Source organism: Limanda limanda, chromosome 3, assembly GCF_963576545.1.
Source record: "Limanda limanda chromosome 3, fLimLim1.1, whole genome shotgun sequence".
Taxonomy (NCBI): domain Eukaryota; kingdom Metazoa; phylum Chordata; class Actinopteri; order Pleuronectiformes; family Pleuronectidae; genus Limanda; species Limanda limanda.
The window spans coordinates 15,984,008-15,998,462 of record NC_083638.1 but is presented as its reverse complement, the minus strand read 5'-3'; the positions used below and the strand labels follow the sequence as shown (position 1 = coordinate 15,998,462).

The window sequence follows — 14,455 nt, the reverse complement described above, 5'->3', positions numbered from 1 at the left end:
TTTTAATTTAGAGAGAAGTAAAGGTCAACGTTAATAATTGGTCGTTTCCTTTCTCCTCGTTAGCCTTTGTAAGCAGCGAGCTACTCACCTGTCCAAGTGAGCCAGCTGCTAAACACAGCCCTCGTTAGCTCCAGCTGCGTGTGGAGTGGATCTCTGGTGTGTGTTTCTAATGGAGAGGGAAACTTCCGGTGGCTTTGTCAGATGGAAACTAGCCTGTACAGCTAACTGTGGCTCACTCACAACATGTCTAATGTTCTTTAATAAACACGAAGCTATCAAATAAGTAAACAATCAAATAAACTCCAAGCACAACTCTTTCTCAGCAAGATCCAGACTCTATTTCCTCACACAGTAAGTCAGCCACAGGATTAGTTCCTTCACAGTTAATTCATAGTTACGTGTACTGATGCACTTCTACTTTACTTCTGTTCTGTTGTGTTGAATATGTAGATGGAACAATATTCACACATATATTCACAATCAAGCTCAAGTAGTTTAAATGTTCTGAGTTCAACATTGAAATGGTTCTATGTCAAATATAATATAACACTATATTTGGGCCGTTCTTTATGAGGAGCACTTTTAGTTTGGGTACTTTGAGCATATTTTGATGATAATGCTTTAAAATAATAGCTGTTGGACCTTGTTCAAATGGGCAATTTATTTCTTATGAGTTGTGAATATTTTTCACTGCTATAAAGATCTTAGTTCTTCCAGCATCACTTCATACATGTCTGCCTTGTCTTATTCTGTCTGAGACAGTTTTGTGCTCAGTTGATGTTCCCGTACGCCACAGAAAGGAAAACCCGACTCAGACATGGAAGCAGCTTGCAACGCAGAGAAATCAAGAGTGGAACCTTTGAGACTGTCCAGGGCAGCACAGGTACTGACGTTGTGACAGAAATTGTCCCTAGAAGTGTATTTATATTATATATTATATTATTTATTATACAGTTCATTATTTTGGGAAAATGTTAAATAAAGCCAGCTAATGTCCATTTCTCATGTAGCCCAATCTATGAGTTGTGCAGGCACACACAGCCCTTATTATTATTCTACCAGTGAAAAGAAATGTAGTTTTCTGTTTAATGAATGAAGTGTTTCCTGAAGGAAATGGTTATTATTGACTGTTGTGTCCTGTCCTTCAGCTTCCAGAGAGCACCAGCTGCCTCACATGCTCAGAGGATGGCAGGTACCTCGGCCTGGGTCACTCCCAGGGCTTGTCTGTGTGGTGTACAACTTCTCTGACCTGTGCTGCAGACTGGCTGGAGGACAGACTGGAAATGACATCTATTCAGATGACCAGTATGGCCGAGACGGCATATCTACTCGGCACTATTGATGATATGGGTGGGTAATCTGCCTCTGATCAGTCCGCATATTTCTTTACATTTGCTGATGTTTTTATTCTCCCTCTCTCGCTTAAAACCTGTTTCTTCAGTTGACAAATTGCGAATGACATTCAGTTATACACTACGAAGGCTCCAGCTGCAACCCCAAGTGACCTGTGATGCACTGAACTGAAATAAATGACACCTGTGAACCACTGGAAGGGAGAACTGGAAACCTGCAGGAGGTTTACAGAGACAGATACTTTGCTAAAAATGTAATGCTTACATGAGTGGTTACATCAGTTGCTATGGTCTTTCATTGCAGGTGTTGCCAGAGTCTTTGCGTATCACTGTGACACCATCCACCTCCTCAGTGTTGTTAACATCATGGTGTGTATAATCATTCACCATTTTAACTAATTGGCCATAACCCCTGCCTTCTTCTGAAGGTGTTTGAATATGCGTTTGCATGTGTTAATTGGTTAATGGATCTGAAGTATCATGTGTATTTTATGTATGTACGTTTCATTTTTTGCAGTTGCAACAAATTGTTTTATTTAAAAGAGCGATTTTAACCAATTCTGTCAATATCAGGACGACATCAACAAAAGAAGCGTTTGCTTGACCTTTGAACTGTCTCCCGGGGGACATTACGGCGCAGCAACAATCAGTTGTAAGTAAGAACTTTACTTCTAGTTTCAACTATTTTAATTTGTGATTCTGTTTTAAGCAATTCCTAACCCAGGAATTCTAATGCTCATGAATGAATCATATGAATTTCATATCTCCTATCAGGTAACGGTGCAGTTTGGCTCGAAGTCCATCACTTCCCCTCAGAGACCTGGGTGAAGGAGTTAGAGATGGTGCTTTCACAGACACAGGTTAGACACTGTAACTTTAGTGTTCAGCTGGCTTGGACATGATTGTGTATCAGATGTCATTATGGCATCGTACTAATAGTGAAATGTGATTGTAAGCTACAATTTTAAAGTTAACATATTCTTTTAATTTGTGTGTATTTGTGGATCAAAGAACACTGAAGGGTTTGCAGTCAATGATGCATGGGGAAGAGCGCAAGACTTTAAATTCAAAGAAGCAGCTTGTCCAAGGCTTCTTGTTTTCTCTCATCTCATTAGATTTCTCGTTGTAAACATATATTGCACAACAACCTGTAAAAATGTACCCACCTCCTTTTCATTGTCAAATATAACTATATGCATGTGATCTACAATTTTTGTAAATGATTAGAGAAAGCTATTGTATATTGTATGACATTGTATATTATATATGGTGTTTAATTTCTAATCTTCAGGAACCCAACTCCTCAGTAGACCTTGGAGTAAAATGGTCTCCGTTGTCAGTGGCTAAAATCAAGCCACCCAATATTACAGCAGGTAGAATTTTATTGATGGCACTTATAATCATAATAATATGAGCATGCATACAGCTGTGTCTGTGAACTTACTCTAGATCTCTTGTTTAATGACTGTGTGTGCAGAAAATGTAAAAATATATAAAAATGTGAGAACACACTCCAGTTGAAAGTTCCACCAGGTCAATGTCCTGCCAGCCTGTTTTGCTGTTTTGCAGAGACAACACTGGAAGGTCCACATGTGGTGCAGGTGACAGATTTTTTGACATACTTTTCGGCTTTGGATGTGGATACTGGGCGTCACCAGGAGAAGGAACCGTCTTTTGATACGAATGCAGAAAAAAGAAAGCAGACAAATGAAAGCACAAGGTACATTTCATTTTACACAATTGTAATCGGTGTTTCAAAGCTGAACTTTATGATTGCTCTGTGTGGTGAAGTCTTCTTTTCTTTTTTTTGTCAGATATTGCACCCAGCACTTTCTTCTGCCCTGTGCGCAGTTTCCTGGTGACCGCACTGCAAAGCCTCAGCGAGGTGTGTAATGGAGGAGGGGGGTGGGGGTGTGTGCTGGGTTTTCCAGTTAGTGGAAATTTCAGTGTTGAATATATGGATTTTCTATGACAAACAGTTGACTTGCAGAAACGCAGATGAATCCCTGCTGATTATTTCAGTGGATTCTAACCATCTTATTCCTGAAGACCCTTATAAAGGCTTTTTTCTGTGGTGGCAGGTCCTGCTCCTGCTGATATAATTTGTAATCTTTGACTTTTTTCTCAGCAGGGTTGCCTGTTTCTGTCTGTGTGTGGTGGATTGGTAGTCGCAATCTTCTTCAGTATTTGATCAAAAAGGCACCAAAGAACGAACCAGGTAGAATAATTAGTTGTTCAGAGGTGAATCTTGTAGATGCTCACAAACAACATATCTAAAATGCGTTGCCTGTTTTTATCTATTGCGTATGTGTATCTTTGTACCAGAGGGGGCAATAACCATAAGCATCTTTTCTCCTTTCAGACATGGAACCTATGCCAGGTATGTTGTGGCCGCATGCAAAGAAAATCCTCTGCTCTGCTGTGAGTAGATGCACCCGCTACATCGCTCTTGGACTCGACAATGCTCTGGTGTCTGTCTGGGACAGGCAATCTGGTGGGTAATATTACCTCTTACCCTCTATCAAATCTGAACCTAGTGCTTTTTACATATAGCAGTACAGTTTATTGGGGTATTTATGGTATATCATAGTATCTTCTTGACGTTAAAATGGTGAAAAGATAGATAAAGCAAAAGAAAGTTTACCCTCTTGATTGTTTTTATCAGTATCCTCTAGGACATTTTAGTTGTTATACACACATTCATAGCTATTTTTACATTTAAACTTTTCTGATCTAGTGACAATCATCAGTATGAAAGCAATCATTTTAACTTGTTTTATATACTTCATGTTCCCATCAAGGTTATTAAATTAACAGATGTTGAAAATGCTAATACTGTTACCCTCTTTCCACATCACTAGACCCCTTTACTGTTGATTATAAGCTACGGACAAGGTTTTTCTGAGCATCAATTTTCTCTATCTTCTCTAGATACTGGTTCAACACTAAAGTTTTTCGTTTTCAAATTTTGTTTGTCAAAAACAGTATCTATTGATTTATCCCAAAACCTCAGTCCATAAAAAGACGACTAATGTGAAACAGATGAACAATTAATTATGTCAAATCATACGCAAAATGGCTGAAAACCTCTGACAGGAAGTGAGAAGAATCCCGCTGCCTCTCTGTCGTGCCATGTGTCAGTTACATAATTAGAACTGAGCATTTATGTTATTATGCTAAAGCTGTGTGCCATTACAGCGGCTCCCCCCTGATTTACATCAGCAGGCAATACTGTAATGGCAGTTTTGATGAGAGATTGAGGCGCCTTGCTTCCTGTGAGACACTGCAGTGCAGTATTGATTCGAAAAGGCAGATCTAAAGGGTCTTACTGTAAATTAATGCAATACTGTGACCTTTAAAAGAAGGAACAGCCTGTTCTCTTACCAATGTCAAATGAAATTAATTAATAATGAAACACTCAAGGTTTTTGATGCTAGAGCCTTAATATGACGACGCCACATTACCCCTTTTTCCACATTCACAATCACTCACTCTGATATTCCAGATCTAACCAACTAACTCTTCATGCCTAAATATGATGAACCAAACTGTTATTGAAGATATAGTGTAATATACACTATACACATAATATACATAGTGGCATATACAGTGTGAGGATGGTCAAAAAATTCCGTAGGACATCAGTTCGGCAGATGAATGAGAAAAGCTGCACAATACAACCATTATCTGCATGTTTCTCTTTGCTCATAGGGAAGTCCCAGATGCACGGTTTGAGTCAAGTCTGCTTTGTTCATCCGACCCCTCTAAACCTGATTGTCATCAGTTATTCTGCTTAGTTGTTCATTTAGCTCTTTGTATTCTATTTGTGTGCACTTCGAAAAGTGTTAATTGTGTGTGGATTAAGGACCACTCCCTCTGTGTCACCTTTTCATGGGCAACTGGGGGAAGGGCTGGCATGTATCTTGGACCGTTGATCTATTCTGCTTTACCTTGGACCCTATGGGCTGTTCTGCTTGTTAACAGCACCTGGAACGAGCCTCTTCACCTATATGAGACAGAGACACCTTTGTAGAGATTTGATTAGTACATAATCTCCTCCATGAAAGGGATGAACGGCTTCACTTGAAGGATTTAGCAGTTTGCTTGACACCTGTAAATGAAACAAGATCTGGTTTAGGTGAGTGAGTTAGTTGGTTGGTTAGTTAGTTAGTTAGTTAGTTAGTTAGTTGGTTAGTTAGCTAGTTTGTTAGCTAGTTTGTTAGTTAGTTAGCTAGTTAGTTCGTTAGTTAGTTAGTTAGTTAGTTAGTTAGTTAGTTAGTTAGTTAGTTAGTTAGTTAGTTAGATCGATTTTGCTCAGTGTTTCTTTTATTGTGGATTTCATTCTCTCACCCTTATAATGAAAGTCATCCTCTTAAGGGCACTTAATGGCCTTTTTTTGCATCCTGTCTCCTAGTAGGGAAAGCATCTACCTACTTTAAACCTGGTTTTCAATTACTAGCAAGTATTTTTTGCTCTAATAGCTTTGCATATGTTCCAAATTTGTAAAGGGACCCGATGAAGGTAACAAATTATCGTGTAAGGACATACAATACGGCTTGAGCAGGAGTACCACAAGGAGAATGTAACGCTTTGCTTCCAATACTTCTCATTTAGTTATTACAGCATAGCCAGCAAGATTATTTTTTTGTCAGACGGTCTGCTTATTGACTCGTCCATGTACGGAATCAAATCATAATTTGGTATTGGTGTCCACAACAAAGTCATTTTCATCACTTTCATCATTATTTTTCATTAAACCAAAGTTTTTTTCAGCTTCAGCAGAAAACCAATAATGTGAGAATGAGGCATGTAGAGGGAGATATAAGGGGAGGCTGTGAGTGACATCTTCAGATTGGGGATGACAGTTGCTCATGTTTCTCTGTTAGCGTTTGTATATTGTTTCACCTTCTGGTCTCCTTGATGCATCAAGTCTAATGCATAAGACATCAGCTGCTGTCTGAGTTCTCCTTTCACCAGCTTCCAGTAAACACAAAAGTGCTCATGGTTATTATGATTCAATATAAGCATATTGGGCTATAGTTGCTGTTGTGTAGTTAACCCTACACAGTCTCATCTTGGAGTGGTCAAATGCAACTTGAAAGCAAGATTCTGTGAACTCCCTGTCTCAGTTAGATACGAGATATATTTAGGATTCCCTAAAGACAAACTTCACAGAGAAGCCATAATGAGGCTGAATCAGTTGATGGAAAGTTGCAACAACTGTGTGTGTGTGTGTGTGTGTGTGTGTGTGTGTGTGTGTGTGTGTGTGTGTGTGTGTGTGTGTGTGTGTGTGTGTGTGTGTGTGTGTGTGTGTGTGTGTGTGTGTGTGTGTGTGTGTGTGTGTGTGTGTGTCTGACTAACTGATGAATTGAGTTTTGATATTTACTATGGCCTGTTTGATAATCCTTCTATCATGTTCTTGTATTCCCCTCAGGGTCTCAGATGTCTGTCGTTTCGATGTCCGCACCAGACTGTGCCATCTCCAGGATCCAGTTTGCGGATCGCTGGCATGTGTCCCCTGATGAAGTCCATCTCTTGCTGGTGTGTAAGACTGGAGCAATTCACCGAGTCACCACAGGACGAGGGACAAAGTGCTGCACAGAGCTGCTCACTAAAAGGTTACCTGAGTGAATCAAATGCAGTCTCATTCAAATTTTAAATATTTATATTTATCAACAAACATTATTTCTTATGTTGCTACAGGCCAAAAGACAGTGGGGGCCTCCCAACTGCCAGCGCGTCAGTGCCGTTCCTGCAGAGCACGGTAAGGAACACTGCACTTGTTTCATTTTCATCTCATTTGATGCTATTGTCTTTTTATTTTTTCTGCCTCAACTAGTTCCTTGTGGTGCAAAGAAATGGAAAAGTTTTCCTCCAAGATGTCATCAACAAAACCCCAGTGCGCTGCTTGATTCCCCCTGAAACTCATCGGATTGCTACTCCCTGCAGCCCTGTTTATGCTTTTAACACGAAACTGCAAACTCTGTTCATACGAGGTAAACCCAACGCCATGTTTTGTGGCCGCTGTCTGTTTGTTGGTTTGTTGGTTTATATGCCAGCAGGATTATGCTTAAACTAGTGAAGTTTTTTTTTTTAATTTTCACAGGTTTCCCAGAAAATTGTTCCTGGATCAAGATTTAGAAAATCAGTCATATTTAGTGGACTCAGCGTGTGTGAAATTTGAGGCTGTGGTTTGACTGAACAAGAGGGGATTGTTGGTACTTAGCGTCATTCCAGTTTTTCCTTCAATGTTTTTTTCAGCTTCAGCAGAAAAGCAATAATGTAAGACTGATGATCATCTGCAAGAGCATGACATTCAAATGAACTGTCTATTTAAGTTTTATGCTTATGTAAATTGTTAAGCCTCACAAAGAAGGTAACTTGAGATTGAACAAATATGTTTATGTCTCACGCAGGTGATCAGGACTCCAGCTACATCGCGACCCCTAAAGAAGACAAAGATGGCCAGAGTCATCTTCTCGTCTTCCATTTTGGAGAGTCTGATATTCTCAAGCAGTTTATTGTTTCCCCTCCAGACTCTCCACAGCCAGAAGAAACACAGAGCTTTGTCTCTCTAGAAGAAACCTGCAACCTCTACCTTCAGCAAAGGTTTGTGTTATTTGTGCCTTGATGCCTCTTAATATCTGATCTTCATCCCAAGAACAAAGCACAATCAATTCACACATGGATATTAATGTTGTCTTGTCTCATGTGTGTCCTATGTTCCCATATGAAGGGCACTCTCTGTGGGTGAGAGGAACAAAGCTATTGCACAATCATGGAAGCAACTACAAGAAGCTGCAGCAGAAACACAGCAAAGCTACAGCTAAATGAAACACTGCAATACATTGTTCAGTTTTAGTCAATATGTAAAAAAACAATTTGAGGCAGTTATTTTTAATGTGTCTGAAATGAAAATGTCTCTGTAAAAATGTCAAATGTATGTTGCTGGAAGCTACCTCTAATCTGTCTTTTAAAAGGATGACTCGGCCTTTGCCTTTGGGGTCCATGAATGTTTCATATTTGATGTTTTAATGTCAAAAGAAAAACCAGCTTGGACAGGCTGCAGAGATGTAACAGGTTTAGCTTGGCTTTGGCCAGTCAGCAGCAAAGAGACACACATGTTCTTGTGCATCTAAACATTAAAATGCTACTTATGCAGCTTATAGTTAAATAAATAGGACATTTTGACCCTACTGAAAACATAAATAAAAATATAAAATATATCACTCAATGTACAATGTAATGCCTAGCACCTTAGAGCCATGAGAAAGAGTTGTGGGCAGTATTGATCGCAGATACCTCTCTGTTTATGTGTGACCCACTGAGGTACACAAGAGCACAATCAACTTCTAAATAATGTCCATGTTTATTGGATCACAGAGAAACAGCAATCTGATTAAAAAACGATTAAATAAATGTAGTGAGGTTTGCTTAAACCGTCAGAAGATTCTTACCTGTCATCAGCATATTGTTCATCTCCAACCAATCAGCAATGCACAACTGTGTCATTAGTCCTCATTGTCTCACTCTTTGTGAGATTGGTGACCAAACAATGATGGGAATATTAAAAAGTCTGCGTTCTTTTTTAAAAGATTTATCTGCACTGTTGCTTCATTTGTTTTATCTCTTTACTGTTCGTATCAGATTATAAGCTGGCATCGCTCTGTTACTGATTTTAATACAAGCTTGAAACATCATTTGAAGAATTATTTTATTTGCCAAGTATATTTACAGATACAGGAAATTGCCATTGTGTGGTTGGTGCATTTGTACATAAAACAACAATCGGACATAAAACAACAGCTTTACTGTCCACACATGAATGAGAGCAGAATGACAGCAGGTGCTCCGTACAGAGAGCTTGGTATATGCTGCTGTCAACATTAGTTATCAACCAGATCAATGACAGCGATGGCTGTTTGTTTGTTTGAAAATCATCTGTCTACAAAGATGGATGAAGATTTGTTGAACAGTTCAATTATACAAAAACTAGTAAGAGCAGCTCCGAGATTAATTCTGATACAAAAAAAAGAATTTCCAGGAGTTAGACATGAGAGTGAACTACAGAAAAGTATACCACCTGTATGGTAAATATGAAGCAACAAGCAGCACTCGAATAACTAAGATAAAACTCTGTACACATTATTATTTTAATGTCATTTTTATATTGTGTTCGATATAAAGCTTGTAGAAGATTTTTAGATTTTCTCCCTTTTTCTTTATGATAAGCTTTTGTAACCAACTCCTGGAGTAAATATCTCGTTGCTATTTTATAAGGGATTTCTTAGATATACTCATAATAATAAACAGTACGGAGTAAACCATTAAGATATTGCACGCTAATGAGCTTTACATGTGCTGGTGGTTTTTGGACAGAGACTGTCAGAAACTGTTTCCAATGTTTTTGCGTCCTTATATGTACCGACAACAATGAATGGGTGTATCTCAATAAGTGTAAATATTGAAATATTTCTTTATGGCTGACAGAAAATGTTTAACAACAGTTTTCAATTTTGCATTTTCTTTTCCCTGTATGATAGTTTATAAGATAGTAAGATATGGGTGGTTTTCAATTTAGCAACACTTAGCAATTAATTGGCTAAAAATAACTATTTTGAGATTGTGTGTTCGATTTAATATTCAGAGAAATAATGCATGCTGTTAATGACATAATGCACACAATCTCAAATCTTAAAATTGATTCGGCTTCTTATTTCTGCTTAAAATTCTGATTGCTCATAGCAACAACATCAGAAACTGACGTAAGTGTTCCCCATGAATCCTGGAACATCTGTTACTACCTCTGCAATGACCGATTGTTTACCTGCTCTAGCTAAAATATAATTTTTTTCAAACATGAAGGAGGCACAAATCAATGATGATAACATTTAGAATGATAACTGTTGCTCACTTCGATATTTACTGGGTGAATACCTTAAGGTTTTATACATTGTTTCTGATTCTAGCAACCCTGCAACAAAACATGAAAATGCAAGTTTGAGTTGAGGATGCTTCCAAAGTAATCTCTCAAATCTGCCTCTGAACATTGTAAATATCCAACCGCAACAGATTCAAAAAAAGACGCTCATCCCAGTGTATACATTTAATTCAATTCAAGATGACAGATCACAAGATACAGAGCACATAAACATTCATTTACCAAGTTTCTCCTCTTATAGGAAATATAAATTTCTTTCATTTTATTATACACAAGCATAATTTTTTAGGTAAAATGACAGTGTTCAAGGAATACAGAACCCCACACATTAGATAGTCAGATAATGAATGAAGATAAATAAATAATAGGGCTATACAACATTATAAAAAACTGTCAGGTCTTTCTCCTACCCTCACATGGTGCTGTCGGAGCTGGACTGGTTTACATCTCTAGCTGTATTATTGTCTGCTGTTAAAAAGCTGCAACTTGGTGACGTTGACTCTTCTTTACTGTGATTGATACTGTACATGATGAACTTCTCCTGGCTGGCAGCAGAGTTCAGCTCTCTTTTCAGTGGTGAAATACTGGCAGCACAAGTTAAAGATCCAGTTATAACCGTGTGGTTATCCAGGTCAGACGCTGGGGGAGCTTTAAAAAAATACCTCCGGAGCCCCTTTCGAAAGTGAATGGTGAACAGGCCGTAGATGACCGGGTCCAGGCAGGCGTTGACGAGACCAAAGATGAACAGGATGTGGGTTAGCGATTGGGAGACTTTCCCCTCAAGGTCATGGGGGAAGAACCAGTACCACAGGCCCAGCAGGTAGTACGGAGTCCAGCAGATAATAAAAGACAAGACAATAACTATACTCATTTTTAGAGTTCTCATTCGGGCTCTGGGGATGTTGTTCTTTGAACACCGCAAACGCACCTCATTGGACGACACTGGGGGCAGAAAAGATGACAAACAAAACAAAGAACACATTATCAAAGCCTTGATACAAAAAACAAATGTATTGTGTAAGATGTGAAAAATGTAGCGCTCTAATTGCATTCATATTAAAAAAATGAAAATAAATAATACATTAGTCTTCTTTCAAGGTTTCAAGTGGTTTAGTCTGGTAGGGCTAAGTAAGAGAAAAGATCGTCTTCAGTCATGACTGAGTTTTCCATTTGATTTACCGGATGGTAACAGTAGGATCAAATCATGAAGAATTGGTTTATAGTGTTTTCAGCTCAAGGTTTAGCAGATTGCTTTGCTGGGCCAGGCTCTCTGGGATCTTCTTAAAACTGCCTTTTAACAGAATTGACAGACTACAGTCATGCTATGGTAAGACTAAACAAAAGAGCTGAGGCCGATGGGTTTGTCTTTAGGTTTATGGGTATTCAATCAGAAGTCAAGTCAGGTATTACATTCAGGGATCACCAATGTTACCTAATAAAATGAATTAACTAACACTGAAATTTAGTCAAAAGCCTTATGTCACACTACAGCTCTTATAAATTCAGTTCAAACATAGTGATAGATAGCTGTTTTCAGAGATTGGCCATAACGCCATCTGGATCTGTAACACCTAGAAAAAATATCCCTGTTTTGCGATCTGTGAACAGAGTTTTGGCCCAGTTATCCACTTTTTACACTGGAAGGCCCAAAATATTGGTTCATTCAGAAGCTAATTAAATGCAGATGAGAGCCAATAAGTGTAAATGGATCCACTAAGCATCAGCCTCGATTCAAACTCACAGTTGTCCGTTTTCAGTCGTTTGGAGATCTCACAGAGGATCCTCGTGTAACAGGTGATCATGATGACCAGAGGCAGCAGGAACAGGCAGGAGAAGGTGAACATGTTGTAGGCAGTTTCATGCCAGTGACTCACGAAACTTCCACGAGTCGTGCACTGAGTGAACTCCTCGGGATGAATGATGGTCACGTTGTGAAAAAGGAATATCTGAGGAGGGAAAGGAGCATTATTCATCTTCAAGCATGTGAAGTAACATCCATTGATTCTGGTATGTGTTGGGCTGAGGCCATGTCACTATTGAGGTCAACCTCATATGTGGTGTCCCAGGACATGAAACGAGTTGAATTATTTCTGTGCTCCTATTTGATCATGCAGATGCAATTTATTTTATGTGCCCTGGCTTTGCAGATAACAGGTCCTGAGATTTCTTCTAGAGTTTTAGTTGATATCTCTGGTCAGGAAGTGGATTCATCCTCCAACTCTGTAAAATCATCCAGTTAGAAGTTTTCTTCATTTGTATTCCTAAGTACAAGCAATGACAGCATGCAAGGCTTCATCTGATTCTTTCCAAAACAAACTCATCTCATGTTCTTTAACCAGGAAGATAATACAAAAGCCTGCAGGATGCTGGTATGAATAGATCACGATCAGATCGAGCTTAGTTGGCTGTAAATCCTCTTTTATCTTATTATTTTGAACATTTCCCTTGAAGAAATCAAAACCGACGAGGAATAAATCAAATTATTTGCATTGCCCCAGCTTGATATCATTCCACAGTGCCTCCAGTGACGTCTGTTAGAAACATGAAAGAGCCACAGGCTGGTAAAAAAATCTTAATTTTGGAAAGAAGCTGTTCTTGCAGATGCGGTCATATTTTTGTCAGACTGGGGATGGCGAGCAACTGGCTGCCACACACCTCATACTTTTTTGTTACATGGTTGAAAAAAATATTACTTTTGGAACAGGGAAAAAACTTAACCCCAGAAATATTGATCAGAGCAAAGAAAGTGGCTGTGATTACTTATTGGACCATACACCTTTTAATTAAGACCTGTTTAATTAAAATTAATTCTGTCCTGTTGTTAAATGACTTTACCTGAGGGACTGACAGCACAGCACTCATGGCCCAAGCCACAGACAGCATGACTCTGTTCCTCTTTCTGGCCTCGTTGATAGCCAGAGGGTTGAGAATAGCTGACTGCCTGTCCAGGCTTATAACCACAGTGACAAAGGCGCAGGAGTACATGGCCTGCAGCTTGAGAAACATCAGTAGCCTGCAGGCAAGGTCCCCAGCAAGCCACTGGACTGTGATGTTCCACACTGCGTCCACTGGCATCACGATGAAGGTCATGAGCAGATCAGCCACAGTCAGGTTGATGATCAGCACCCTGACGTGCGACTTTCGCTTCCCGTCGCTGTGGGCTGCATACAGCACGGCCAGGTTGCAGAAGGCCGACGTGGCGCAGAGGATGAAGGTAATGGTCACCCTGACTTTGGCTGCTGTGGTGAATGTGGGCAGCTGCAGGGTGTCGCCCCCTGCTGTCCAGTTGGAAAAGGGAGAGGAGCAGTTGCAGCTGGCGTTGAGTTGATGGTCTGCTGGCAGGTGATGCATGGTCACTGTAGATCACACAGAGTGGTGTTTATTTTCTGAGGCGCACAGAGGAAGAAACATGCTGCTCATCCACCGTGGAGAGCAGCGCTGTTAACCAGAGTAAAAGAACAATTGGAAATCAACCAGGTGTAGTTGAGATGAGTCAGGGGCCAAGTAGCTGGTAAAGGTCATTCAGTTTGTATATATGGACACATCATTTGCTTTACAACTCAGTGAAATGCAAGGAAGAAGCTAATGCAGTGTGAGGAACATGAAAAACATCTATACAGTAGATTTAGCTAATATCTGGTATGCACATGCATGCACACATTTGCAAGAGCACATACACAAATAACATTCAACCACAACCCGCAAGCTTGTAGTGCTCTTTGGGACCATTTCTTAGAAAGACTGAGAACAGTAAAGATTCAAATAAAAGTAATTTGTTCTTCACTAACAAAAGAGTTTCCAAATAAATAAACAAGTAAATTCATTAAATATTTGATTCCAAAAAATTAAATAAGTGTGTCTGTGTTTAATTAGTTAATGGCCTAATGTAGTTGCCCACACATGCACAGCAGGATACTGTGTGACAGTATATGACACTGGATTCATTCTACAAGCAGCACTTCTAAAAACCTTTTGAGACGTATATGAGATTTCTACTATTTTCACTTTGCGCATGGCATTGAAACTAAAGTTGATCTACAGCCTCACTAAGCAATATTCATGCAGCAGCTGAGGTTTAAAATAATCTTACTAATTACGTATCAGTGGACATGGCACCTCCTCATTTAATCATATGATGAGAAAATCAATGAACTCATCCAGA

The 14,455-nt window shown here is 39.3% G+C and overlaps 2 protein-coding genes across 2 annotated transcripts; one reads left to right on the top strand and one right to left on the bottom strand.

Annotated features, from left to right (window-relative positions):
• Window positions 1-817: 817 nt before the first annotated feature.
• wdr93 (WD repeat domain 93) lies at window positions 818-8,182 on the top strand. Its single transcript, XM_061068642.1, has 15 exons — window positions 818-883; window positions 1,149-1,350; window positions 1,657-1,721; window positions 1,926-2,004; window positions 2,127-2,212; window positions 2,644-2,725; window positions 2,922-3,072; window positions 3,167-3,237; window positions 3,484-3,570; window positions 3,697-3,846; window positions 6,787-6,970; window positions 7,056-7,116; window positions 7,192-7,348; window positions 7,769-7,961; window positions 8,089-8,182. Exons 1-15 carry the CDS (start codon window positions 818-820, stop codon window positions 8,180-8,182), a joined length of 1,728 nt encoding a protein of 575 aa, XP_060924625.1.
• Window positions 8,183-10,705: 2,523 nt separating this feature from the next.
• Window positions 10,706-13,670, bottom strand: LOC132998598 (putative gonadotropin-releasing hormone II receptor). The gene is made up of 3 exons (XM_061068321.1): window positions 13,129-13,670; window positions 12,035-12,239; window positions 10,706-11,235 (listed from the first exon to the last, which is right to left on the bottom strand). Exons 1-3 carry the CDS (start codon window positions 13,642-13,644, stop codon window positions 10,706-10,708), a joined length of 1,251 nt encoding a protein of 416 aa, XP_060924304.1. The 5' UTR covers window positions 13,645-13,670.
• Between the last annotated feature and the right edge of the window lie 785 nt (window positions 13,671-14,455).

Excerpts from the sequence above, each read along its gene's own strand:
- LOC132998598 (XM_061068321.1), bottom strand. The coding sequence starts at position 13,644 with ATGCATCACCTGCCAGCAGACCATCAACTCAACGCCAGCTGCAACTGC. Across the intron at positions 12,240-13,128 it reads CTGTGCTGTCAGTCCCTCAG|ATATTCCTTTTTCACAACGT; the intron begins GTAAAGTCATTT and ends TTCCCTCCTCAG. Across the intron at positions 11,236-12,034 it reads ACGACTGAAAACGGACAACT|TGTCGTCCAATGAGGTGCGT; the intron begins GTGAGTTTGAAT and ends TTCTGCCCCCAG.
- wdr93 (XM_061068642.1), top strand. The coding sequence starts at position 818 with ATGGAAGCAGCTTGCAACGCAGAGAAATCAAGAGTGGAACCTTTGAGA. Across the intron at positions 2,005-2,126 it reads CGGCGCAGCAACAATCAGTT|GTAACGGTGCAGTTTGGCTC; the intron begins GTAAGTAAGAAC and ends ATCTCCTATCAG. Across the intron at positions 7,117-7,191 it reads TGCCGTTCCTGCAGAGCACG|TTCCTTGTGGTGCAAAGAAA; the intron begins GTAAGGAACACT and ends TGCCTCAACTAG.